At 38.3% G+C, this 26,137-nt stretch overlaps 1 protein-coding gene across 1 annotated transcript in view; it reads right to left on the bottom strand.

The window, feature by feature from the left end:
- Window positions 1-18,978, bottom strand: part of dnah5l (dynein, axonemal, heavy chain 5 like) — a 55,932-nt gene extending 36,954 nt beyond the window's left edge. Inside the window, exons 1-29 of the mRNA XM_041967915.1 lie at window positions 18,739-18,978; window positions 18,084-18,175; window positions 17,274-17,462; window positions 17,114-17,179; window positions 16,897-16,983; window positions 15,094-15,165; window positions 14,909-15,010; window positions 14,514-14,691; window positions 11,414-11,579; window positions 10,018-10,111; window positions 9,839-9,937; window positions 8,885-9,066; window positions 8,265-8,384; window positions 8,042-8,147; window positions 7,615-7,710; window positions 7,405-7,500; window positions 7,099-7,272; window positions 6,674-6,763; window positions 6,438-6,590; window positions 5,842-5,981; window positions 5,173-5,324; window positions 4,874-5,081; window positions 2,747-2,834; window positions 2,539-2,662; window positions 2,261-2,439; window positions 2,064-2,156; window positions 1,844-1,947; window positions 456-552; window positions 308-388 (exon numbers count right to left, since the gene is read on the bottom strand). Of these exons, the coding sequence (XP_041823849.1) occupies window positions 308-388; window positions 456-552; window positions 1,844-1,947; window positions 2,064-2,156; window positions 2,261-2,439; window positions 2,539-2,662; window positions 2,747-2,834; window positions 4,874-5,081; window positions 5,173-5,324; window positions 5,842-5,981; window positions 6,438-6,590; window positions 6,674-6,763; window positions 7,099-7,272; window positions 7,405-7,500; window positions 7,615-7,710; window positions 8,042-8,147; window positions 8,265-8,384; window positions 8,885-9,066; window positions 9,839-9,937; window positions 10,018-10,111; window positions 11,414-11,579; window positions 14,514-14,691; window positions 14,909-15,010; window positions 15,094-15,165; window positions 16,897-16,983; window positions 17,114-17,179; window positions 17,274-17,462; window positions 18,084-18,113 (3,366 nt within the window). The 5' untranslated portion in view covers window positions 18,114-18,175; window positions 18,739-18,978. The remainder of the gene's footprint in view (window positions 1-307; window positions 389-455; window positions 553-1,843; window positions 1,948-2,063; window positions 2,157-2,260; window positions 2,440-2,538; window positions 2,663-2,746; window positions 2,835-4,873; window positions 5,082-5,172; window positions 5,325-5,841; window positions 5,982-6,437; window positions 6,591-6,673; window positions 6,764-7,098; window positions 7,273-7,404; window positions 7,501-7,614; window positions 7,711-8,041; window positions 8,148-8,264; window positions 8,385-8,884; window positions 9,067-9,838; window positions 9,938-10,017; window positions 10,112-11,413; window positions 11,580-14,513; window positions 14,692-14,908; window positions 15,011-15,093; window positions 15,166-16,896; window positions 16,984-17,113; window positions 17,180-17,273; window positions 17,463-18,083; window positions 18,176-18,738) is intronic.
- Between the last annotated feature and the right edge of the window lie 7,159 nt (window positions 18,979-26,137).

Below are 26,137 nucleotides of genomic sequence, written 5' to 3'. Positions count from 1 at the left end.
ACATGAGTCCATCTTCCCTCTCTGTGACCATCAGCTCTCCCATAAAACTATCTCTGGTTCACCAGCTCTGCTCAGTCCTGATCACAGCTGACCAGGAACATCCCACAAGAGCTGCGTGTTTGGAGACGCTACTGTATGACCCACACATCACAATTTGATTATCATCAAAATGGATGACATTCCCATCCTTAATCTGTCATCAAGAACAGAATATTAGTAGCTGCTACCAGGTTCCTCTGTAACGAGATAAATGGTGTTTTACAGCTGATTGGTTGATATTAACGATCAGAAATGCAGATTAACTCACAGAGTAGAAGCAGATCTGAGAGCTGAACTCTGTCAGAGAGGGTTCGGACTGCAGGAAGACTTTCACCTGCTCCTCTGGGTCCTAAAAACACATCTGTTAGTGCAGCTCTGCAACAACAACATTCAAACACTCAATCACACACACACACCTGGTTCCACAGAGCAGAGAAGAGGCCACATTCATTCAGAGCATCAGCAGCCGGAGCCTTTAAAGACGACACGATGGAGCTGAGCTGCATCACCAGCCTGCTCCAAACGGCAGCAACACAATAAGGGTTAATAATTAACACGCACTGCAAGATTCATCACCAGTTTCTTTCCCGAAGACATTATCACACCCAACTCTGTGTTGTAATGTGTGCTTAATTAACTTTTTATCATCCATTTTTACTGAGTAGATGTGCGATATGGATGGATTGTTGTTTATTACTTTTTAATATCTATTGGTTTGAAAATGGAACCTGGTTCTTGAATGAGCTGAATTTTGTTTGTGAGTTTTACAACGACAATAAAGAAGAAGAGGGCTGAAAATATGCCCTAAATAAAAGGACAAGTGGGACAGTGAAGGATATTTCATGGCTTTGGAGGAAGATTGATGGAAATCAGCTGAGTTGCTGTGATGGGGGAAGTTTCACTGGACATATATGATGCCAAGTTTGATCAGAAAACTTGAAGTTACAGCGTCAATAATTAATCTGGGTTTAAAGTCCGAACTCAGCTTTAAGGAGCAAATTTTCACATGTGAACTGAAGGAAATGTTTGGGAAGGACAGCCCTTTAATATCAGTATGAACTTTGCAACAGCTGATAGTTCATTTGAATAAAAAAGAAAAAGGTCATCATGTTTAATTTATTCAGAAATGAGCCTGTGTTATATTTAGGTTTACGGATTATTTCATCATTAAGTTAAAGAAAAAGAAAAATTTCCACTGGATTTGTAACATATTTTGACTGAGTAAAACAGATTCTAAAGAGTTTAATTTACATTAGAAAAAGTATGTAAATCTACAAACTCATAAAAATGCAATTATGAAACCAGCTTCCTATTTGAGTAAAACTCTTAATAATAATAAGTATTATTTTTATCATCATCATCATCATCATCACCATCATCATTATTATTATTATGTTAAAAATGTTTGAGTTGACCAAACATTTGTACTTATATTTTCTTTTCTAATGAAATGCATCAGACTGAGACACCAAGGTTTTAATTTCACAGTCCACAGCACTTCTGGGTTTTATGTTTTTTTTTTTATTTTTACTGAACTGGTTTATGATAAGTCACTGTATTTATTAGTCCTGTTTCAGAGTTTAATATAATGCAGGTCACAAAATGTGTTTTTCCCATTTTCTTGCTGTTTTATGAGCAACTTTAAAAAGAGTTTTTTTTTATCTCTAAAATATTTTTTAAGGGCTTGACAGAAGGTGGGCGTGACCATCACCCTGTGGCAGCATTGATCAGATGAACATCAGATGAACATTAAATCTTCATGATCTGAGCTCTGGTTTTTATGGAAGTGGTGAGTCGGACTGACTTGACGACGTCTTTGTGTTCGGCCAGCTGTCGGCATAGAGGTCTCAGCACTGCTGGTTTCACCAGGAGCTCGTCTCCTGCATCTCGAACCGCCGCCTGCTCCAGCTGACAGAGAAGGAAAGTGAAATGTTAATCATTTTAAAAGAAGATCTCGCTCTGCTGCCTAAAAATAAATAATAATAAGAAACAAACAAATAAAAAGTGATGAAAGACGAGCTCACCTGCTGCTGTCTGGACTGCATTTGACAGTATGTCCACAGAGGGACATCTTTGGTTGCAGACAACACGACGGTCACCAGCTTATTTACTGCAGTCTGAAATAAACCAAAATACTTTCATGTTAAGTAAACACACCACAGGGGGAGTTTAAGGAGGAAACAGAGGGCTGATACTTACGACAGATTGGATACAAAAATACCTGAATTTCTTCTAGACTGGGTTTGAGGACAATGTTGGGGATGGCGAGCTGGATTGAGGTGCTGAGAAGAGGAAGAGGTGAATGACTGCTGTAGGATGCAAAGGAGGAGGAAGAGGAGGACAGCTGGTGTTTGGATGCATGAAGTCTCCTCCTCAGAGTGTCCAGGGAGGATTTAGTGGCTGAGAGAAAAAAACAAAACAAATTAGGACATATAAAGCAAACAAAAACTGAACCAACACAGGAAAAAAAATCCAGTTGGAAGGAAGAAAATAACTGACCTGTGACCAGAGCTTCAGTGTTGCGATGCCAAAGCTGACCAATCAGATTGTAGAACCGGCAGGGAAGGCAGGACAGGCAGCGAGTCTTCTGCTTGGAGTCTGGATGGAGACACTGGAAAAATCCCTGCAAGGAAACGGGAGAGGAGTAAACTAAAGAAAATGATTTTTGGTTCAGACTCAATGTTCTTCTTGTTTGTGTGTATTTTACCTCCAGATTGACCTTCTCTGCTGCCTTCATCCTCCTCTTCATCTCATCAATTAGTTCAAACACATATTTCTCCACCTGCTGACTCTGACTGCACACAAACAGCAGGTTCATTCCTTTGTGGAGTTTTAAATCACATTTGATTATTTTACCATTTAACACCTATAAATTCAACAGTTTCTAAGCTGTGTTTAGATAAAACATCTGAAGCATGCTGGGTACCGAGGCACAGACAATGACACTCTAAGACTGAGAGTGTGTATATGGACATGAGTCTGGTAAACAGGATGAGGACTACTTAACCGATATGAGCTGGTTTTCTGATTAGCCTAAAATCCCAACTAATGATGAAGGGGGATTCTGTATATATGGGAAATAAAGCCAGCCATCAGCAGGTTGAGTTTGTGCAGAGCCTGAGGGAGAGTTGGAGAGTTAAGGATCAACACCAACATTTTGTCTTTTTCCCCAGCTGGTTGCTCCACCTCATACTTCTGATATCCCAGCTGAATCCATGACATTACATGGAATTTGGTTTTATCCAAACAAGATAAACAAGAAACAAGAAAATATGGGGTTTAATATTTTGCCAAAGAATATGACACACAGAACTGGGAAGTTTGAGACAGATCTGGCAACCCTTCGTGTCAAAAAGTAAGCACTTTACCTCCTGAGCCCCATGCACGACAAACCCACCATGACAATATTAGCTGCACAAATGAACCATGTTCATAACTTATTCCAAACGTGGACGACAACTGAAGTATCTATGTGCTCCTGACTGGCATTAAAGTGGATCATCTTTTGTTATGTACGTTCACAACCTGAACACACATAACGTTTGTTTCAAGCTTGGAGTGCATGGATGATGTAATACTGTAGCTTACACCTTCGGTTTTCAGCCCAGCACTGTATTTCTTTATGTTATACACAGCAACTAGATAAAAACACCTTCATTATAAATAGAGTTTTAATAAACACACACACAAAAACACACAATAGCATGAATTCAAAGATGCACCATGGACACAAGTCCTTTGTCCAAGTAAACGCAGTAGATTTAGGTGATTCATTTATTTGTTGCAAGCCATCAAACAAAGAATAAATTTCTCCCAGATCCTGCTTCTTCTCTTATGTCCATACCTACATATAGACGTGGTGCCCACAGCATCACCTTCAGTTTCCCTTTGCACATTCAAAAGACCCCTTCACTGTCCATTTTTAAAACCTACTTCTACTCATTGGCCTTCAAAATAAATTAAGACTTGATCTTATTTTGCTTTTATTGTTTGAAATAGATTTTATCTGTTGTAATATTTTTTATTGTTTGCAGAGTTTTTTAATGGTTTTAAGCTGTTTTTGTTATTTTATTTATATGTTTATATGTTGAAGTGCTTTTGGAATAAATTCATAACGATAATAGTGAAAATCAAATTACTTAGATGACTAAACAAGGAAACTAAGCTGAACTCAAATATAAAACAGTATAGTTGTTAAAAAGAGATTAAAAGCTCCTTTGATGTAAATTATATATATTGTTGATTTCATACATTAAAATAAGAAAAAATAAATGCTGCTTAGCTAAAACAACAAAATTATTTTGTTTTTTGTAGGTTAAGTTTTATATATAAATATATGATCATATATGACGATGTTTTATTATTGCCAAGTTATGTGACATTATTAAAAATCTTAGCTTTTAATTTTTGGTGCTTTTGCCACCTTCGGCAGTGATTTGATTTAATAAATGATGTTCCATCCCACAACTGTAGGGAGTGCAAAAAGAGCAAAAAAGAAGAGAAATTTTTTTTTTAATTAATTAATTAATAAATAATATTAATAATAAAAGTGGGGCTCAAGTGGGGCTTTAAAATCTGCAATGCGATTTGACATCTAAGCAGTCTGTTAGTTTATTTAATTTGAGCTAACCTGAGATCTGCCAGCTAGTATCTGAGAGCAGATGAATGAAACTTTAATTATTCATGTTTAGCTTGGTGGTTATTAACACATTTGTTTGTTTTATCTTTACTTTACTCAGGCTTTAAAGGGAAAATAAAGAAACATAACCAGTCTCTTTGTAATGATTCTTTGAAGGTGTGTGTATGTAGGAGTGTTGTGTTGTTTTATCATCACCAGCTCAGGGTGACGGCAGCAGCTTGGACAGAAAGATCCGTCTGCAGCAGGAGGTCCTGAGGAGGGACAGAGGACTCCTCGGGCAGAACCACTAGACAGCAGGATGACATGGACTCAAACAGCCGATCGATGCGGCACTCCAACAGATCTGAGGCCACTTTACCCACATGCTCCAGTTCTTTCAGAGCCTCATACACATCATCTACGACTGAACAGAAATCCATGTTTTACAAGCTCTAGTATTATTGTTGAATCGGACAGTATTGTTCTGTGCTTCAGACTAACAATCCAACCCATACATGCATCAGCATTCAGAGAAGTCCAGGACAGCATGGTGAGTCCAGGTAAAAGAGCCACCTCCACACGGCCAATAAAGGGCTGTATGACGGGGAGGATGAGAGGTGGGATCCTGCTGATGGTGGAGCTGTAGACCTGGAGCAGCTCTATCAGCCTGGAGCAGCAAATAAGGAGTTCAAAATAAAAATCATGGCTGGTGAAGAGAATTCGATGAGGAAAACAAGTCACTCACCAACAGCAGACATCTAATCAGAGTAAAAATAAGTCAAAGATACAGGAAAAACTGCACAAAACTGATAGGAGGTCTGTGATTTCTTTCATTTTTAATTTAAACTGATTAAATTTAGCATATATATATATATATATATATATATATATATATATATACTACCGTTCAAAAGTTTGGGGTCACTTCCCTATTGAATCCCATGGCAAAGTGACCCCAAACTTTTGAACAGTAGTGTATATATATAAATAAGTAATAAGCAAACTAAAAAAAATACAGTTTCAATTGTGCAGAGTGAAAAATCAAGCTGAGATGATCCATGTAGGAACATCAGGAAAGCTGAATCTAATTCCAGTTCAATTAAAATCATAGCAGACATGAACAATGCAACTGACCAATAAAAATAAAGAGCTCATCAAAGAGCTGAAGTTACAGCTGTTCTCACCGGTTGTACAAAGCTTTAATCTGAGTCTGTCTGGACGTCATCTTGAGGATGACTTTTGGCACGGTGACGTTCAGTTTGGTCATCCAGAGCGCCTCCTGCAGCACCTCCAGCACCACAGGGTCCAGGTTCACCAAAACCTCCTGACAAACAAACAAAACGTGTCTGAAGATTTACTACAGCAGCCAGTATTTTCAGGGGATGGTAAACTCTCATCATGAAGCTATGAACTTCATTCATTCATTCATTCATTCTCTGAGTCCATTATGAGTCGCGGTTAAGCTGGAGCCTATCCCAGCATTTTAGCTGGTGAGAGGAAGGGTACACCCTGGACAGGTCACCAGTCCATCGCAGGGCCAACAACCATTCACACTCGCACACACTCCTAGGGATAATTTAAAGTCACCAGTTAACCCAACATGCATGCCTTTAGACGGTGGGACCAAACCACCACACCACCATGCATTCCAAACTGAAATCAACTATTTTTACAGAATCCAAAATACTCAATGCAGCATAACCAGAAACTCTTGTTTGATTAAAAAAAACAGAGTATGATATAAAATCTGGTCATGAAGCTGAGCTTGCAGTTTCTGCACCTTGTTTTCATGTCTGACCAGCAGGGTGGCATTAAGCCGGTGAGGTGCGCCCTCTGCAGCCTGACTCCACCCCTGCACGTGCAGAACTTCGTACTGCAGCAACTCCATGGCCAACTTGTTATAACTCTGGATGACTTTACTCATCTCAGGTCCCTGGTACAGAACCAGAGATGCAGAATTACTCATACTGGTAAATGATACCAACATGACTGACGTGGTAGAATCAAAGTTTGGACCTTGAGGATGTCAAGCTTCTTCTTCAGGATCAACATGGGAGCTTCAATTCTCCTGAAAAGTTGATGACACCAGAGGATCCTGCCTGTCATCTGAAAGACCGACAACAATTCATCTTTAACCATCTATACAGCTTAACACATTTACTTTGATAATCTACAAAAAAAGGAAGTTCGGGGACCAGATTTTAACAAGAATATAAAGTTAATTTTAACTTTGAGTTGTCAAATATTGTGTAAGACATTTCCAGAGGGGGCTTTTTTCCTTCCTTTATTAGAAAATTACAACATTAAAGAGGAGATAGAGCCAGACTGACACACAGCAGAAAAAAGAATCAAACTTTAAAAGCAGCAGAAACGACTCAGCCCTCGGTGCATGAGGGCAGTAAAAGAAGTGATGTCTCTGAGACTCAAACAGGTATGTGTACCGGCGGGAGGTTGCGTCCGGTGGGGGGGTTCTCTCTCTCTTTCTGGTAGGTCTTCCTCAGCAGCTCCAGCTCTCTGCTGTAGCGCTGCAGCAGTTGCAGGTAATGCGGCTTCAGGTCCAGACAAGATCCCAGACCAGACTCAAACAGAACCAGCAGCTCCAGCATCCGCTCCGTCTGGAACACAAACACTCGCTCTGAGGAAGGAGTGAATGTTGGAGCGTTTCCTTCCATGAGGACTGAATACTACACCTTTAAAAGTTAACACATGACTCCCATCATAATCAGAACTGTGATGGTTAAACTCACAGTGAGAGACCGATGGAACCAGAAGTCCAACAGAGACCGAAGAGACTGGAACAAATCCTGAACCTGGAGCTGGAAGTCTGCATAGTCACTGTCAAACTGACACATATTTAATTTTTTTTAACGTTCTCAGCTTGTATTCATGTTTTTTTCCCTCCCTGTGAAGCATAAAACCGACTGGCCTGAGGAGAGTGTTTGTTAATTTTAAGGTACCTCCAGCTTGCGGTGGTCTAGAATGTCGTAGGTCTTGGATTTAGTCATGGAGACGATGGTGTGGTAGCGAGTGCAGATCTTCTCAATCCCTTCCACCTGCAACACACCTGAGCTCAGTTTGAATCTGAATGAGTTGTGATGTTTAGTATATGACTTTGACCCATACTGGACAGAGAAGCATAAAAACATGTAGACTGGACCAATAGTTCTGCACAGTGCTGAATAAACAGAAACATAGAAATAAATCTTAAAATGGAGTAAAAACCTTAAAAAGGACACTTTTGAAAGAATGGAGTTGTTCCTGTTGCACAGAGTTTCATTTGTGCAAATAGTTATTCATGTTTGTTTTGAGGCATATCAGTTGATTAATGAAAGTGCTTTGGTTTGAGAACAACGATATCATCTCTTTTACAATCATTCAGGCCACCTTTATGCTCTGCAGAGCAGCCAGGCTCTCCATTGTGGATGCCATGTCAGCAATCTTCTCCAGACGCCTGCAGAAAGCATCAAACTTCCCAAAGATGTAGTTCTCACTGAGCAGGACAGGAAAATAATAAAAAAACAAAACTAAACAAAAACTCCAAAAAGACAGAAAGGTCACCATTTCCAGGCACTAAAAAACAGCATTATCAGCTTCTGTTGTTGTTTACCTGAAGTCAAACTGTCTGTTTTCAGGGTTTTCTTTTAGTTTTTCTCGGACACTCTGGAAGCTTTTCTGATACTCCATGTTCAGATTGCGACACTCAGAGATTCGCTGTAATAACACCGGCCTGTAAAACACAACACCGGACACAAAAAAAATCAGCCTCCACAGTTTTATGAGACTGCCGCAGCAGAAGGGGGTGTACTCTCATCCTCTCTCTTAAGGCGGTACACCTCAGACTTCCAGTACAGCCCGAGAGCTGTCATCTACAGGAATACTCTGATTACTCCGCAGTTGTGGGCTGTATCAGTGATGGACAAGAAGCTGAAAACAGAACTGGTCAGTCTAACGGTGTGGGAATAATTAGATGGAAGACTTGCACATCTTTTAGAGTCTTCGCTGGAAACTGCTCACTTCTTTGCAGCTGTTTTAAATCTGATGGCAGATGTCAGCTCATTTCATTTGATCCAGATTCCCAATCTGTTCTGGTCCAACTTTGTGTGGGTGAATCTTTGTTGTTACATCAAATTATTTCTGATGGAACTTTTTGACTTTATTTAGTTTATTATTTGCATCACGTCTTGTTTACACATGTTCGGCTTCAGGGTCTATAGTTTAGGACAGTACCTGCTGTGGTCCCAGATGCGGCTCACACCCTGAAACAAGTAGCTCCTGCAGGTGTTGATCATCTGGTTGGTTACCTTCAGCAGTAGAGATGTCATCCTCTCAGAAGTGTTATAGTACTGAGAGACAATGTGGATCATTCTGATACTGGTCATTAGACTGGGAAGGTGCTCCAGAGCACTGGTCTGTTGGAGTGGAACAGATGAAATTGGATGTGTTTGAGAAAAAATCATCTTCCCCCGTCTAAGTAGTCTGAGTCTGGAAGGAAATGGCTTAACTCAGCAGTGGTGTGTTTAACACTATCAGAGGAAAATCTGAACTTAATCTGATCAAGACACAGAAAATATACAGTGTAGAGGAAATAACAAAGATACCCCCCTCCTTTACATACAGTGTTGGAAATTAAATCAGACTAAACCTCTCCTGTTTTAGGTCAGTTAGGATTAACTTTATGCTCATATATACATTATATACACACACCAGGTCTTCACCTTTTTATGCTGAAATTCAAAAACAAAGTTTAAACTGTGACATGAACAATATTCACTGTTTGCAAAGTCAAATACCAAATACTAGTGTATTTAAATAATTTAAACCAGAAAGAAAAGTGAGACTATTCTATTGAGCACCGTCCTTTCAGTGTTTAGTGATGCTAACTTCCAGGAAAAAAAGTCAATTTCTTATTAAAATATTACTATTTATTCATCTATTTTCATTTCTAATTTAAAAAGGCTTACTACAACACTGCATTTTCCCTCAGAAGATAAATAAAATGTTTTTCATTCAGTTTCTAAAACAACACATAAGTTCATCACCAATAGTTTTAATTATCAATAACTAAATAACCTAAAAATATTTTATCAAATAGTAACCTTTACTTAATAATGTAAAAACAACAATTACAATCTATTTTTTAACATGAAGAGGTTTTAACCAGTGAGTTAGTTAATCTTTTACCGGAGTGCTTTCGTCCAGTGGCCCAAAAAACTTGTCCAGAGTGTAAAGATACTTGACGTTGTCCTTCGCCTCATTAGCCACAACAGTGATGTCCCCATCCTTAAACAATCAACGAATCAGTTATTACATTAACATCATATCTTTATGTAATTTAACTAAACTGCCATTAAAACGCCGACCAGCTGTCTCCAGGTTCTTATTGTCCGAGATTTGGCCACCTGCAGAACTCCCAACGTCCTTTTAACCAGCGGGTGCTTTATTTCCTCCAACATACTGGCACACACAAGAAATAAAGAGACTTATTAAGATTTATTGGCATGACCTACACTGAACACAGTTAAACAGACCAGACATGAGGAAACATGAATAAAATTTTGCTGCAAAAATTTGATTTGAAGGATAATAAATGAATCTTTATTACCCAAGAAGGAGGTTCCCAAACTTTTTCTACAGAGCCCCCTTTTCATTGACAACAATAATGTGAAGCCCCCTCCCCATCCCTCTGCACCCTGATGCTTACAAAGGAACGTATAAAAAACAGTCTTCAGTTTAATGGCTGCTACTTTGTTAACTATAGTTAAAACCATGTCAGTGGCAGAAGGAAGGATTAATCCCTCTGGTGTGAGGCGTTTAAATCAGGAAACTCTGCAGACTGCTTCAGGTGAGTTTAGTTTTGGATGTTTATTCTGTTTTAGTAAAACATCCCTGCTATATACAACAGCTAAATAGTTTATTTCTAAAGTAATCAGCAGGCTTTTCCTTGTGTTCAGGGTGAGACTTCCCCTAGTAGTGTTGTAACTTGTTTAGCTTCACACTGTCAGATGCTGATATTTTGAGACCTACAACACACTGTCCATGTTTTGCTAGCAATGCAGAAACTATACATTTTATTTAGCCTTCCTGTCATAACCTCCAGCTAGGGAACCACTGTTTAAAGTCAACAGACATTAATAGTAAACATAAAAAAGCCACTCAAAGTAAAATCATTCCAAGATGAACATATTATATCTACCTTGGTACAAGATCCATCCCCACAAATTAAACAGGTTTAGTTACACTTAAAAAGGGTGGTTATACAGGAAAAGTTTAAGATTAGCTCAGCTGGTCAAAAGCCACCACACAAAATAATTCATGGATCAGGTGTGTCCCGGCAGGGGTGGGAATCTCATCAGCCTGCATGCAACCTGTGAAAAACTTGCTCCTTTTTTGTGCTCCTTCTCACCTCGTTATTCACACGTGTCTATTTGTATTTCCTTTTCATTTGCTTATTTTCACATGAATTTATGGTGGGTGTGGACTCTTTGGATGCCCGCCCCCCCTCTGCAGCACCTTTGGTTACCGATAGTTCATTTAGACTAAAGCCTGATATTGGGTAGCCTAATACCAACCCTGATAAGACTGAGGGTATTTAGGGTGATAGACAGAAAACATAACAACTGAAAATGTCTCAGATGGCAAAAGATTAAAAGGCTCAACAAGAAAAAGCAAATGAAATAAAGACTGATAGAAGTAAACATGACAAGAGGTACTTAAAAAAACAGTTCAGAAGATGGAGCAGGTTAACTGTTGTTCTACCTGCTGAAAACGACCGTGCGTCTCTTCCAGTACTCCAGCTCGGCTGAGGGTCCAATGTCATGGGCCTCCTTCCTCATCTGCTCGTTCTCTGTCATCACATGCCTGATCTGATTGGTCCACACTGAGACCACACCCTCCAGCTGCTCCACCAGATCGCTGTTTTTGGCTGAGGGAAAAACATTAAGTTTAATTTTTCCATCTACATATTGATGACGACATGTCTGAGGAGTACCTAATTTAAACTTTAGACTAAAGATTGATTACTTGCTCTCAGTAAACAGGGATTTTTGAGTTTTTTTCCTAGTTGTTCTTATTTTTATTTCAGCTTCATAAAGACCCTACAAATCTTACTTTAAGTCCACTGTGTTCTTAAGGTTAGTAAGTTCTGTTTTAACAAAGCAACCGTGTAGTCCACAGTTTGACACCATGCTATTTTTATTTTTAAAAAATAAGCAGGTAAATTGATTTTGTGTGTAAAAGGGAATTGAACAACTGATATGCAATAATAATGAAATGATGACACCAGTGTACTGCGAACACCGCCTAGTCATCATCAGACCTTTCCCTTTTGCAAAGTGAAACAAGTTTCTGTTTTTTAAATACAATTTATTGCAAGTAAACTTGTTTTAGAGGGCTTCTGCTTTCTATCAACAAACTGTGATAAAGTGGGAACTAAATCTTTGGGTCTAATGGAGATGTGACATTCATGAATTTAAGTTATTTTTTTAAAAGGGACAGTGCATATTAATATACATATATAGTGTAAAATATTCAGTATTACAGCAAAGCTAAGTCCTTGAGTCCCTTAGCAGCCCAACACAGTTAAATAACAATAAAGAATCGATTCAGAATTCATTTAAACGGCTCTTTAAAGTGAACAATGAGAAATGAAGTTGCGTGCCACTCATATATGGACACACAACTGTCCATGCTGCCTGAATCTGTGTCTGATTTCCAACACGCTCCATTAATGCATCTATGGGTAGAAAGTAGTTCTATCCAAAACGCAACTGATGTCACTCAGGTTTATTCAATTTACTTTTATATTTTTTTCTTTCTTTCTGCATTTTTCCTGTAGTTTTAAAAGATGTTGAACAGTAGATTTCATATATATAATTTTTTATTCTTAATTATGCTCATATATTTTGAGCTTTTTAATTTACTAAAATATTCTTGTGTGAAAAGTTTGGACTAAAATTGTTTTGCATGAAAGTTCTTTATTTTATTTTATTTAACCTTTAATTTAACCAGGCAGATGGTTGAGATCCATTTATCTCTTTTATGAGATTGGCCTGGTACAACCATTATCAGTAATACAGTTTACAATACAATTCAGTAACACGAAGAAAGTTTCACAGTACAGTTCATTAAACAACACTTAACAATATTAAAACACACATTAAAACAATATTAAAACAAAGAAAATTCACCGTGTCCCAGCATAGCATGCAGCAAAGGATCTGCACAATCCCTTATCTCCCATCAACAAGTTTGTGACAAGAGTTTTAAGCTCAGGGAGGCGATCAAAGGTCTGAAGCTTGATAACGAGTCTGAAGCTTGATAACAAGAGTCTGAAGCTTGATACCGAGAGTCTGAAGCTTGATAATGGGTCTTAAGCTTCATAACGAGTCTGAAGCTTGAGAACGAGTCTGAAGCTTGATAACAAGAGTCTGAAGCTTGATACCGAGAGTCTGAAGCTTGATAATGGGTCTAAAGCTTGATAACGAGTTTGAAGCTTGATAACGATTCTTATGCTTGATAACGAGACTGAAGCTTGATACCGAGAGTCTGAAGCTTGATAACGAGTCTGAAGCTTGATAACGAGTCTGAAGCTTGATAACAAGAGTTTGAAGCTTGAGAACGAGTCTGAAGCTTGATAACGAGTCTGAAGCTTGATAACAAGAGTCTGTAGTTTGATAACGAGAGTCTGAAGCTTGATAACAAGAGTTTGAAGCTTGATAACGAGTCTGAAGCTTGATAACGAGTCTGAAGCTTGATAACGAGAGTCTGAAGTTTGATAACGAGTCTGAAGTTTGATAACGAGAGTCTGAAGTTTGATAACGAGTCTGAAGCTTGATAACGAGGGTCTGAAGCTTGATAACGAGTCTGAAGCTTGACAACGAGTCTGAAGCTTGATAACGAGTCTGAAGCTTGATAACGAGTCTGAAGCTTGATAACAAGCGTCTGAAGCTTGATAACGAGTTTGAAGCTTGATAACGAGGGACTGAAGCTTGATAACGAGTTTGAAGCTTGATAACGAGGGACTGAAGCTTGATAAGGACTGAAGCTTGATAACGAGCTGAAGCTTGATAACGAGTCTGAAGCTTGATAACGAGTCTGAAGTTTGATAACAAGCGTCTGAAGCTTGATAACGAGTCTGAAGCTTGATAACGAGGGACTGAAGCTTGATAACGAGCTGAAGCTTGATAACGAGTCTGAAGCTTGATAACGAGTCTGAAGCTTGATAACAAGGGGCTGAAGTGTGACTGTTTTTTATTCCTTTTCAAGTAAAGGGAAGAGAGTACATCGTTGCCCTCTTCCCCAACTTTTCCGTTGTGCATTGAGTTAAAACGAGATAAAAGCAGAGGTATGGAGGGAGTAGTTCAATAACAGTTTTATAGACAAAAATGTACCAGTAAGAAGCCAGCGTTTAGACAAGGACAGCCTAGTTAATTGTAGCCTGCTTAGTTTTTGTTGCGCCACAAAGTATTTTGGTGGTGGAAAATTCAAAATAATGATCTCACTGTCAAAGCATGGGGATATGGAGCCACCTTAGGATTACTATAAAAACAAAAGCCAAATGAAATTATAACCAATATTTCAGAATAATTCCCATCAACATAATAAATATTGGTGGAGTGTGTAAGTTTGAATTATTCTGATCCAAACCTTACCTTATAATTGCTAACAGTGATTATTTCCTTGATAAAAATGAGTTTCTCCTAATTATAATCTAAAAAAATAGATTAAAAAATAAGAATAAGCCAGTCTTTTGAATAGCTCTTTGAAAGGAATGGCTCCTCAAGATCCAGCTCCCAAAGAGTCATAAATCCCATCTGTAGGGGATGAAAGTGGTTGCAGTAGCTGCTGAGCTTCCTACCTGCAGCGATGTAGTCTGCTGGGCTGCTCAGTTGGCTAATGGTACCAGGAAGCTCAAGCTGATGCAGCTGGAACCTTTTCTCCAGGTTGACTCTGGCTGAACTCAGATTAACAACAAACTGGTCCACTGAGGACAAAAAGGACTGGACGTCTGCGTTGTTCTGCACAGAGCTCCACACCTGGACAGAGTCAAAGAGTTAAACCAGAGAGTGGTCCAACTGGGTATGTGGAGGAGTTACATCTAAATTTGATTCCATCACTCTTCTTTTTTTTGTTTTTACAGCGTTGAGCTTTAATCACCTTACAACTCTGATTAAACAAGTTTTATTCAAGTTGTGAAGAGTGAGAAAGCTGCTTTAGGTGACGAGGAAAATCAAACTGGAAGGTGGTGTGTACCTGTTGTGATCTGAGGGATGGTAACATGATGTGAGCAAGAAGAGTTTCCAGGCTGTTAAGGATGTTTCCATCACTGCACTCCAACATGCCAAAGTTCACCTCCTACAAATGCAGAGATGAGATGTTACACAGTTCTCTACTGTCCCGAAACACCTCCAGTGGAGGACTCTTCTTCTGATACCGACCTGCTGTATGTTAGCAGTGGTTATGGCCTTATCTGTGGTTCTCAGGAAGAACAGACATTTCCCCAGTAAAGGCTGGAAAAACAAAAAGATTCTCTTTAATTTTAATCCGGTGTACTTGGATCGGACACTAATCAAAAGGAAGTGAATAAAGCATTGATCACTGGGGTTTATTAAATCTTTTAAATACCTTTTAAATAATTCTCAAACACGAGATATGATGAATGTTTATGGATCAAAAATCAATTGAAACTTCATTTAAAAGGTTCTAAGCGCAGGTCAATATAGTTAATTTTAAACAGAGTCCATATAAAGCAATTGTTATCCCTTTCCAAACAAATCAACCCTGGTTCTTGAAGCAGTTCTGTACAGAGTCTTGAAACTTTGTTATCAAGGAAGATGACCAGGTTTTTATTTATTTATTTTGGTCTGGACGTTTCATAGTAATTTAGTTCCAAAACAGTCTGTGAAACTTGTTCCATGTTTAAAGTAACACGATGTAACTTTCTGACCTTAAGAATATTTCTGACTCGCTATTATGTGCATTCCTGGGGCTGCCTGCATTTTGCTGAAAGTTTTGAATGTGCAAAATCATGGTTGATTTAAAGAAACATCAGAGGACATTATCTGAGGAAGAGATTAAGGGACAGAGCAAGAGATAAGACATAATCAACATCAGGCTGACTTTTACTGGCGGTAGAGATCTCAGAGAAGAGAAAGGATGCAAGACGGATGCTGAATTATTCTTCAGAGAGAAAATCTGCCAAGGTTCAGTAATGATTCTTTAAAATGGAAAATCAAGGTCTGGTTGTGGACCTTTTCACGTAAAGAGCTAAATAACCTGCAGGAACTGCCCTTCTTCCCAGAACATGTTCATCAAACAATGTGATCATAAAGGAAAATATAGAGAACACGTGATCTATAGTGGTACTAGAAGTAACTGTGTAAAGGTTAAATTGTGTCCATGATGGTGATGATGCCACTTAAAAAAGAAGTATTTTAGCTCAAACTACATTTTTTTTTTTTTTGCAGTTTTACCAAATTCTAACCAGTTTCCTAATTCTATCAATACACAAGTGCTACAAAGGCCAAATGGGAAGAAATGGATTCATAACAACATTATTAGCATGTAGCTGCTCAGCGCTAATTCTTCTCCTTTTCTTAGTCTGATTCAGTGACTAAACAAAGCTTATGAGTAATAATCTGAATGCTTAATTTGTTCCCAATCACCTTGCCAACCAGCAAGCACAACATTCCCATCCATAGAAATGCAACACAAACTCAGCCGGAGCAGTTATCATCTCAGAGGCAGGACAATAATAAGCAAATGGTTCAGCATTGTTCTGAGCTCAGGGGAAAAAAGGTATTTGTTGATTAAACTACTAACTGATTTGCATTCATAAATGTGGCTGAAAATACTTGATATCAGGTAAGGAAGCTAAAAGTAGCATTGATGGCAGAGCCCTTTTTTTAATTTGTGGAGTTTCATCACTGAATCACATCAACTTGTAAATGCAAACAAACACATTAAGGTAACGAAAAGACCATAAAGCTGGCAACAAAAAGTAAAATGTTGCTCCTAATGTACATCCAGAGTTTGTGCATAATTAGACCGGACAGGTATGTGAGACAGCTGCACTTTAAGGAGCTTAAATGAAAAACTACAGTAAATACATGCAGGGGTTGTTGTCTTTGGCTGGTAAAAATATATCTTGACTGCCCTCTTTCTGGCCTCTTTGACTCTAAGGAACACTGCTTTGTGTGTAATAAGTTGTATTATGCAGGACTTTACTTGTGTTAGCCTACCTCAGAGGTTCCTGTAGTGAGAAAGAGCTTCTTTTGAGCTTTAGCTGAGGTTGCTTCATCTGCAAAGGACTGACTAGAAGATGAATTCTAGGAAGAAAGACAGAAAACAGAGAGAAAGATTGAAAAAATAACAGATATCTGGGCAAATGAAATGAAAGGTAAGACACAGGCAATTACTGGAGAGGATTCATATCAATAAATTGAATCACAACGTTACCTCTTGATAGAAGAAAATTAGCTTCTTTGATCCATTTGCAGCAAAGAAATCATCAGTCAGACTGAACTGAAAGAATAAGATGCAAATTATCCAAAGAGTGAGACCAGAAGAGAGACATTTCCTCCAGACTTGCTATTGAAGAACTAGATCGTCAGGTTACTTTTTCATCCGATATGAGGGCGTCTTCCACCTCCATCTCCTTCAGGGTCACACTGTCTGCCAGCCGGTTGATCAGGTATTTGTGTCTGGAGTCCAGCGCTGCTCTCCTCTCCTCCTTCATAGCTTTCACTTGCTTTAATATCTCCCTCCTTGCTTCATTGGACAGCAGCATCGTCCTTCTGCCAGAAACCTGGAGAGAAAAGAAGCAGGAAAATGACGATTCAGAGTCATGTTTACGTACAGTTTTGGTCTCCACCTGCATGCCAACTCTAGTCTGTTCGCCTACAAGCTTCACCTGGTTACCCATTTGTAATAAACTGTGTCGGTCTGCCGTTTACTACTAATCTAAACAGTCAACAATCATTAATGAGTTAATACATACCAGGAATAGTATACACCTTTTCACCGTACACACTGATGATTCACAGGTTTCCAGGGGTGAATGATCACAGGAATTCAGTATATAACAAATAAAAAAATTAAAGGAAATTAAATTAAATTAAATTAAATTAAAAATCAAACAAAACTAAATAAAATAAAACAAAATTAAATTAAATTAAATTAAATTAAATTAAATTAAATTAAATTAAATTAAATTAAATTAAATTAAATTAAATTAGTTGCTCAGTCTGTCCTCTGGTGGCCGTTAGTTGTAATGGCGACAACCCAAGTGGACGAACCTCTTTGAAAAGGTTGGTGCTGGAGTGTATCAGCGAGAGATCTAAACTACTACAATGATAACCAGCAATGATGCCAACTAAACTCCTTTATCCAATCTGATCCTGTGACATTGTTATCATGGTTCACTCACCGAGGTTGGGGAGGGAGCTGGAGACGTCATGTGATGAACAGATCTCAGGTTCTGCCCTCCTATTCTCCTGTAACCTCTTCCCACTGCATGTGCTGATCAGATTTTTAAAAATGTTTGAGTATACAAAAACAAAGCACTGAAAATATTTAGAAAAATAAACTAATTCATATTACAGCCCAACATCACCTCAGTCTTTGTTGTCTTATTATTTAGTTGTTGCTAAACAACTGTTAGTTAATAGAATCAGAAAGCTGACAAATGTAGTTTTAATCCGACTTTAATCAACAAAGAATAAGAGAAGAATAACATCAAAATAGAAATTGTAACATTAAGAAACTCGATATTTTTTAGATGACAGATAAATATGTGTAGTTTTCTGATAAAAATAAGTGAATTAGGTCCATGCATGAAAGTTATCACTGGTATTACTGATAATGGCTGTAATTATTTTCTCATGCTTATTCTTGTGGAACATTTGTAGTATACTTAAACTTTATTACAATTTACATCCTATTTTGCTCACTATTGTATTCACTATACCATCCAGACCTCTTACATGATGTTTGAACCCAGAAACCAACATTTAGATTTATTGGTATTAAAAGCCCTGCCCTCATTGTTAGTTTACTTCCTGCAGGAGTGGGGTTGTTTGTACCTCTGCAGAGGTGCAGCTGAGGAAGTTTGGCTTTTAGGAACGTTTTTCCCTCTTCCTTTGGACCAGCCTGGCCCTCCAGCCCAGGATCAAGGCTTTGTTCTGGGGCAGATTGGACTCCCTTCCCTCCCGTGTCAGGGGAAGGAGCAGAACTGTCCAGCCCAGCTTCAGAGCTGGTGCTTGGGAGGACAGCTGATGCTTGTTCCTCCTGCGAATCCTCGACCGGAGACTGAAGGTCTGTGTCTGCCATCTAAGTCACATTTTAAGCAGGAAAAAGCAAAAGATAAATTTTCAGACGATTTGTTTGCTGATCATAATATGTGTGGGTCAGGACTTCAAGCAGAATACACATATTTTAAGCAAATAAATAAATTTCAATTCTTTGGATCAAATAAAACTTTAATGTTCACACTAAGAAAAAAAAAGCTAAAATGTTTTGTTTTACATGTTTTCTTTTTATTTGGACGATAATAGGAAACATTGTTACTGAGAAATGATTGAGGTAACAGTTAATAATATAGTATTACTAGTGAAACGTTGAAACAGTAATGGGAAAACAAACACTTATTTTTGGTATTAATTACCCAAACCAAATGGAGATGGCTCAGGCAGGATAACTTCCACAAATTTTAAATAAAATTCATTATAGTCACAAACATTTCCACCAAATGATGGAGAGTAAGGTGAAAAAAACAAGAGAGAGAAAAAGCAAAAAACAAAACACAAAACCCCATATAGTAATAGATGAATAGACTAGTAATACGTAAGGGATAATGCCCGCTTATACCATGGTCCATTACGAAAGAAAAAAATACTGAATAAATTATTAATGCGTTAATGTTGTTTTTACCGGTGAAATCGTAAGTTTTTCACAAGAAGCGGCTGAGTGGACTATTTCGTTGTGACGCGTTGCCACAGTAACAGGTTCTGACACAGAACCTGCAGCTCGGTGGGCAGTTATGTTACACAAACAATTCAGAGGGCGAGTGCAGCTCTTACAGCTTGTGTGTTCAGAGGATGATGCGACATGTTATTTCAAACAGTCAAAGTCCACAGATAGTGTCCTACATCGCTAAATAAGCCTGCAGGCTGCTTTAACAGCGACGCCCCGTCACAGACGTGATCTGGCATGCAGGGGCGCTGCTAGAGATTTTGGGCCCCATGAAAAGAAACTGAGTGGGCCCCCCCTGAAAATTTTAATAGTGTAATACATCCAATTGGCAATTTTAATGCTATTTTGACCACCAAAATAGCATTAAAAGGAATTAAATTAAAACAAATTAAAAGAAAAACATGGCAGGCTAGTTGGTAGGGGAAACACTAAAAATACAATGAAGTTAATTTAGATTCAACTATTTGCTGCAAGATGGATGCTTTATATTTAAAAACCCATCTATCTTTTTTTAAATACTTAATTATCTCATCATAATTACAAAACAAATTACAAATACAAAACTTAAATACAAAATAACCTCGTTCATGAAAATGAAATGCATTTATAATCTGTGGAGAAATAAATAAAATCTCAGCTAAAACACCAAGAAAAACAAAATGGCCACTCATTTTTTATGATTTATTGTATTGGAGGCATTATCATCAGTAAATTAGATGCAAATGGTAAAATAAATTAGGTAGGCTAAGAAACAAAAACTAGCAGGACCTCACATGGTTTATTGTGTTATATAAACTAAATGTAAAACTGTCACAAGCAAACCACTGTGGAGATTTACAGCCAAACAACGGCTGGGAGCGTCTTTAAAGTTAAATAATCACATTTTAAAAGGTAGAACTTTGTGTAATAACATATCAAGGAGTGGTAAAGGTAAACTATTGCTGAGTCAAGCTATTGCAGTCTCATTCAAAATAACTGGTTCTTGCTCAGCCTTTTTCACCAAGAACCTAACATGGAGTTTTCTCCCTGGAAAATCGCTTATCAAGTCCTGAAGTCCAACTTTCTTTTCTATCAGCTGTTCTATTATATAGTATCTCCAATCGTGTAATGTCATGTGTAATAGCATCACAATCATTATTTCTGGTGGCCTTCCACTATTTTGTTTAACTTAAAGGTGTTTTCAGGGATTTTACCAACAATGTCAAGGGAATGTGATCTGACCAATCCTCCACGTCATTGTTTCTCTTATGTAGCAACATGAAGTCTAATTTATCTCCAGATTTGTAGACTCAGAGATGAAGCATTAGATTAGTGGGGGAACATATATGATGCTATATGGTTGTTGCTAGTTAATCTTCTGATATCTAGAAAATATAAATATTTCTCTGAATGGATTGAAAGCAGTCACCCAGTCTGCTGCACTGCAAATGTCTCTGTTCCTACTGCAAAGCAGAAGGATGAGTCCAAACTACTGACCTGACCTAATATTACTATGATAGCTGAGAAAATAAATGCAAACTAATTTTATTTAATATTAATAATTCAGAACTTTTTTCCCATTATATGTTTTTTTCGCCACAATAATCAATTAATTCAACACTCAGCTGCTCACCTCGTTCCCCAGGGGGAGAGGGGAGGGGGGGTCTGGCAGCATCTGCTTCGGATGCTCTCGTGTCTGTTCGGACATGCATGTTTTAGTAGGGCAGCTTGCTAATCGTTTGCCTGCCTTGATTATTTGATTAAAACAACATTGAAATTAAATAAAATCCAGTTTTCTTCAGAAATATGAGCTAATATGGAGCAAAGTGAGCTAGCTTATATGAACAAAGTTTGGAAGAGACAACAAGCTGATGTTCCACAACTTTCCATCAGACGAACTAACTGACCACCTCGCCTCCGAAAGAACTGGGTGACGTACTGTCCACCCTCTGTTCTCTCTCCAGTCTCAGCTTATTTCTTTTCATTTTAAACTTCCCTATTTGGAGGCATCTTACCGTCTTACCATCCACTAGCTGTCTGTCTGTTTCGCTGCTCCACAGCTGAAGGAGCAGGTGGACTGAACCATTTAAGTGAAACATAGAGGGGGGATAAGTGTTCAGAGATGTTTCCAAAACAAAGAAACTTAGTGATACCAATGCATTGTAACTAAAATGTTTATGTGATTGTAGGTTTATCATTGAGTATTAGATAATTTTGTTAGTATTAATATTGTATTGAGGGCCCTTCTGGTCCCCCTGTCAGTCATGGGCCCCGAGAATCCTTCCCCTTTACACCCCCTTTTCGGCACCCCAGCTCCTAAGTCTATTTGACCGGAACTTCTTTCATAGGTGTCCATTATCACTTTTTAATGGACACCTTCCAGCCAATCAGATTCGAGTATCCATACCATAACATACACACTAAATGTGATTTACCAACACTATGATAGAAATAATGACAAACCAAAACAAGAAATAAAGAAAAAAAAAGTTTTTACACTGAATTATGATCATTATTTAGCAATACTTAGCATTATCATCAACAAAAAAACAACTTAAACTACACTAAGTAATGAACACGAGGGAGGACGATATGGAAAAACAACAATAATCTGGCAGAGAACAAATGAAACCAACAATCTGAGAGAAACTAACTAATAAGGAGCAGGTGAAGCAAATTAGCAAAAGAAACCAGGTGTGAAGAGAACAGGAAGTCAGAAGAACATAATACACAAGGGATTGACTTTACAAAATAAAACAGGAAACAAGATAACCCAAATTAAAAGACAAAGAACAGAAACTAAAGAATAGATTAGAGCAAGAATATGAATATGAAGCAAAACCCATAAACTATGACCATTCTGGCCCATTTTGTCTCAACAGTTTGTTCAGATAGAAACCTGCCAGCGAACAAGCGTCTGTGATGATAAAACGAGACTAACCTGTGCTAAATCTGAGGATGGGGTCCTGCTGTTGTGGAAAACTGCAGTGTCTGAGTCAGAAGCAGATCTACAGTGAATCAATACAGCCTCTGCTAATGTTAAGTTTAACTGTTGCCATGGTGACCCTGGCAGTGAATAGTGTATATTTTAGTGACATGGCAACTTATGCAAAACAAAAGCCATCTCACTGGGTGTTCAGCTGCTGCGAGCAGTTTTTAGAGCAACTGACACTAAAGTTTAGATTCATGTCATCTTATAAGATCAGTTCAAGGGCAGAGTCTCGATGAGTAACCTGAGAGGGTAGAAGAGGCAGGAAGGTAAGGGAAGCGAAGGTTGTCCGTAGGTTTCGGTGAACATTCGGGAAACATTTTGGAAAACTGTTGAAATACATGTTTGACATAAATATAAACATTCTAAAATAAAGGTTAAATAAAAAATAAATGAATAAATGTTAATAAATGAAAAATGAATGAATACATGAAATAAATAAAATAAAGCTGGATTTATACTTGTTTGGCCTCGCCGTAGAATGCTGCGCAGGTAGAGAGGCTTGACACACACATCTGCCAGTCCTGACACGCACCCTGCAAGACGAGGTTAAAAGTTTAACCCCGTCTTGCTGCCTGAATGTGTTTTAAAAACACACCAGTTTTTTTAAATCATCATATCAGTTTGAATGCAACCCGACCACCACTCACTTCTGTTAAAACGTGTCTCATCTCAGCCAAAAAAGAGAAAATCCTCTTTTCAGTGGCGATCCTTTGCAGTGTCACACATTTCCAAAAGCTTTTGAAAGTGCAGTTGAAAGAAACACACACAGCTATAGAGACAGGCTTTATTTTCTAGAACAGCGCACTTGGTTTTCCAAGAGCTTGTTGGAAGTTGCCAGCATCTTGATCCTGTAAAAGGTTACGTTAAAGCAAAAAGGTAGTTGCAGGAACAATTTGGAAATAAGCATAAAATTGCACATGCATCTATGGAAAGAGCTCTTTCAGTGAAAACATAAAAGCTATAGAAGATGATAGTCTCTTTCTCAGAGCATGTTCTAATGTTTGGAAGGAGTGCAATATATGAAGAAATCAGACCTGCCTTCAAATATGCCAACAGTAATCAAGTTACCAACTCAGGGATAAGTGGAGGACTGCAGCATGTGAGCTGCAGCAGAGATGGAGCCAGAGAGCTACATCTGAAGACATTGTTCGTTTTTTTCAGAGAATGTTTGACCTGCCCAGACTTTATACACAGAATAGTATGCCTGTAAATGAAGGAAATATTCCAAAGATCTACAGGAATGGCCTCATTTAAGGGATGTCAAGTTGCCTAACTTTACATCTAATCTGTGGAGATGTCTGCTGTCCATCTGACCGGTAGGGAATTTCTTATAAAATACTTTTTGGAATCTTTTAGCTTAACTCAGTTTGTGGATAAACCCTCACACCAACTTGGACACACTCTGGACCTGATTATATCATTTAGGCTGTCAAGATCTCTTAAGAAAATTGCTGAGAAATCCATCTCAGATCATTTCCCTTTTGTTTAATTTGTAGCTCCTGCAGCAGTTGTGTGAGCGACACATCATTACTGCCTCAACTGCAGATGCTTTTAGAGATGCTTTCAAGGACTCACAACTTTGTCTCGCAATTGATCTAATTTTCATTTCTGGACACTTTTCTTTTTTTCTTTTTAATTTTTTATTATATACCACCTGCTTTGAGATCCTGGACTCTATTGCACCCTTTCAACTAAAATCTGCCAGACCAAAGACAGGCCTTGATTATGAGATCACCCACACGATTAGTCAATGCTGCACAAGGACAGATTGGAAATGGAAAAAGGACAAACTACAGGTGTCATTGGAAATGATGAGGGATGTCCTTGCTGATTACCAGAAGGCTGTGAAGGAGTCAAAATCTAAATAACTGATATTATTTCAAGTAGTAGGCATTGTCCTAGAGTGCTTTTTAGTACGATAGACTCCTTCCTTAATCCCCACATTACTGTTTTGACTGTTGCTCCTGTTGCAATGTGTGAGAATTTTCTCCGATTCTTTCGGGACAAGGTACTTCCTGTCAGGCAGGCTTGTGGTGGTATCTGTAATAATGTCTTTCCTGTTTGCTCTGCACAGACTAACACGTTGGAACACTTTCAGTTGGTTTCTGTGTCCCTGAAATCTACAGACCGTCCTCTGGATGTTGTTCCTATCAGAATACTGAAGGGGGTTTGTGGTACTCTATGGCCTAGCCTTCTGTTTCTTATTGATACTTACCTTAGTTCAGGAATTGTCCCCGCTGCTTTTAAACATGTGTTGGTGAGACCCCTTCTTAAAAAAAAAACTAGCCTTGACCCTTTAGTTTTATCTAATTTTAGACCCGTTTCTCGTTTACCCTTTTTATCTAAACTTTAAGAAAAAGTTGTTTTATTCTGTTCGTTCTTTCTGGAGAACAACTCTATTTTATTTCCAATCCGGCTTCAGGTTAGGTCAAAGCACTAAGTCAGCATTTTTGAAGGTTTATAATGATTTTGCTCTGTGGGCTGATGCTAAGTGCAGCCTTTGACACGGTCGACCATACTGTCCTCCTGCCACATCTCAACCATCATGTTGGCGTCAGTGGCACAGCACTGACGTGGTTCCAACCATATCTGTAAGGCGGGAGTTTTTCGGTTTTTCTTCATCCAGTGCGTCTCTCCCCTGTGGTGTTCCACAGGGCTTTATTCTTGGTCCTATTTTTTTTTTTCATTTTACTTGCTACTACACCAAAAGAGCTAAACACAACATAACCTTTCACTGCTATGCTGACGATGCAGATTTATTCTCCGCTAAAGTCAGAACAATAATATTCCATAAGACTGTTAGCAAATTGCATTATGGACATTTAATTTCGGATTAGAGAGAATTTCCTACATTTAAAGGAGGATAAAACTGAGTGTATCGTGTTCAGTGACACTGTGACGGACAGTCCTGGCTCCTTAACTCCGACAGTCAGCTCTGCTGTCAGAAATCTGAGAGAAATTTTGGATAGTTTAAAATTTGATAAGCAAATCAATACTTTTTTAAGTACCAAGACTTCACTTAACTACAGCAACACTCTGCTAACTTGAGAACACAGCTGTCCTTTTCTCTCTCCACTGGTTTCCACTCAAATTTAAGATAGATTTTAAACTTTTACTGTTTGTTTTTAAAGTTCTTAATCGACTAGCACCTCCCTATTTGTTTGGGCTTTAACTGTGAGCGTGGCAGGGATTTAATGTCATCCCACCAGCTTCTACTGAACGTACCCAGGTCTAGGGAGAAACAATGGGGTGACCGAGTTTTCTCAGCTCCGAAGCTCTGGAATAAGCTGCCCCTTATTCATGTCTTATCACAGATCTAGTACTTTTCAAGTCTAAATTTAAAACCTATTTATTTACGATAACGGGTGGTAGTTTTACCATATTTTATTTCCGTTTACTTTTTGATCTTTAAAGCTTTGTGTTTATTACTCATTTATTTTTCTGTATTATTATTATAATGGCTTTTGTGTGGTTAGTCTTAATGATGTTTTATATTTTGTAAAGCATTTTGGTCACCTGAGGGTTGTTGGAAAGGGGTA

This window comes from Melanotaenia boesemani, chromosome 18, assembly GCF_017639745.1.
Source record: "Melanotaenia boesemani isolate fMelBoe1 chromosome 18, fMelBoe1.pri, whole genome shotgun sequence".
Classification (NCBI taxonomy): Eukaryota; Metazoa; Chordata; class Actinopteri; order Atheriniformes; family Melanotaeniidae; genus Melanotaenia; species Melanotaenia boesemani.
This window is presented reverse-complemented; position numbering and strand designations above follow the sequence as displayed.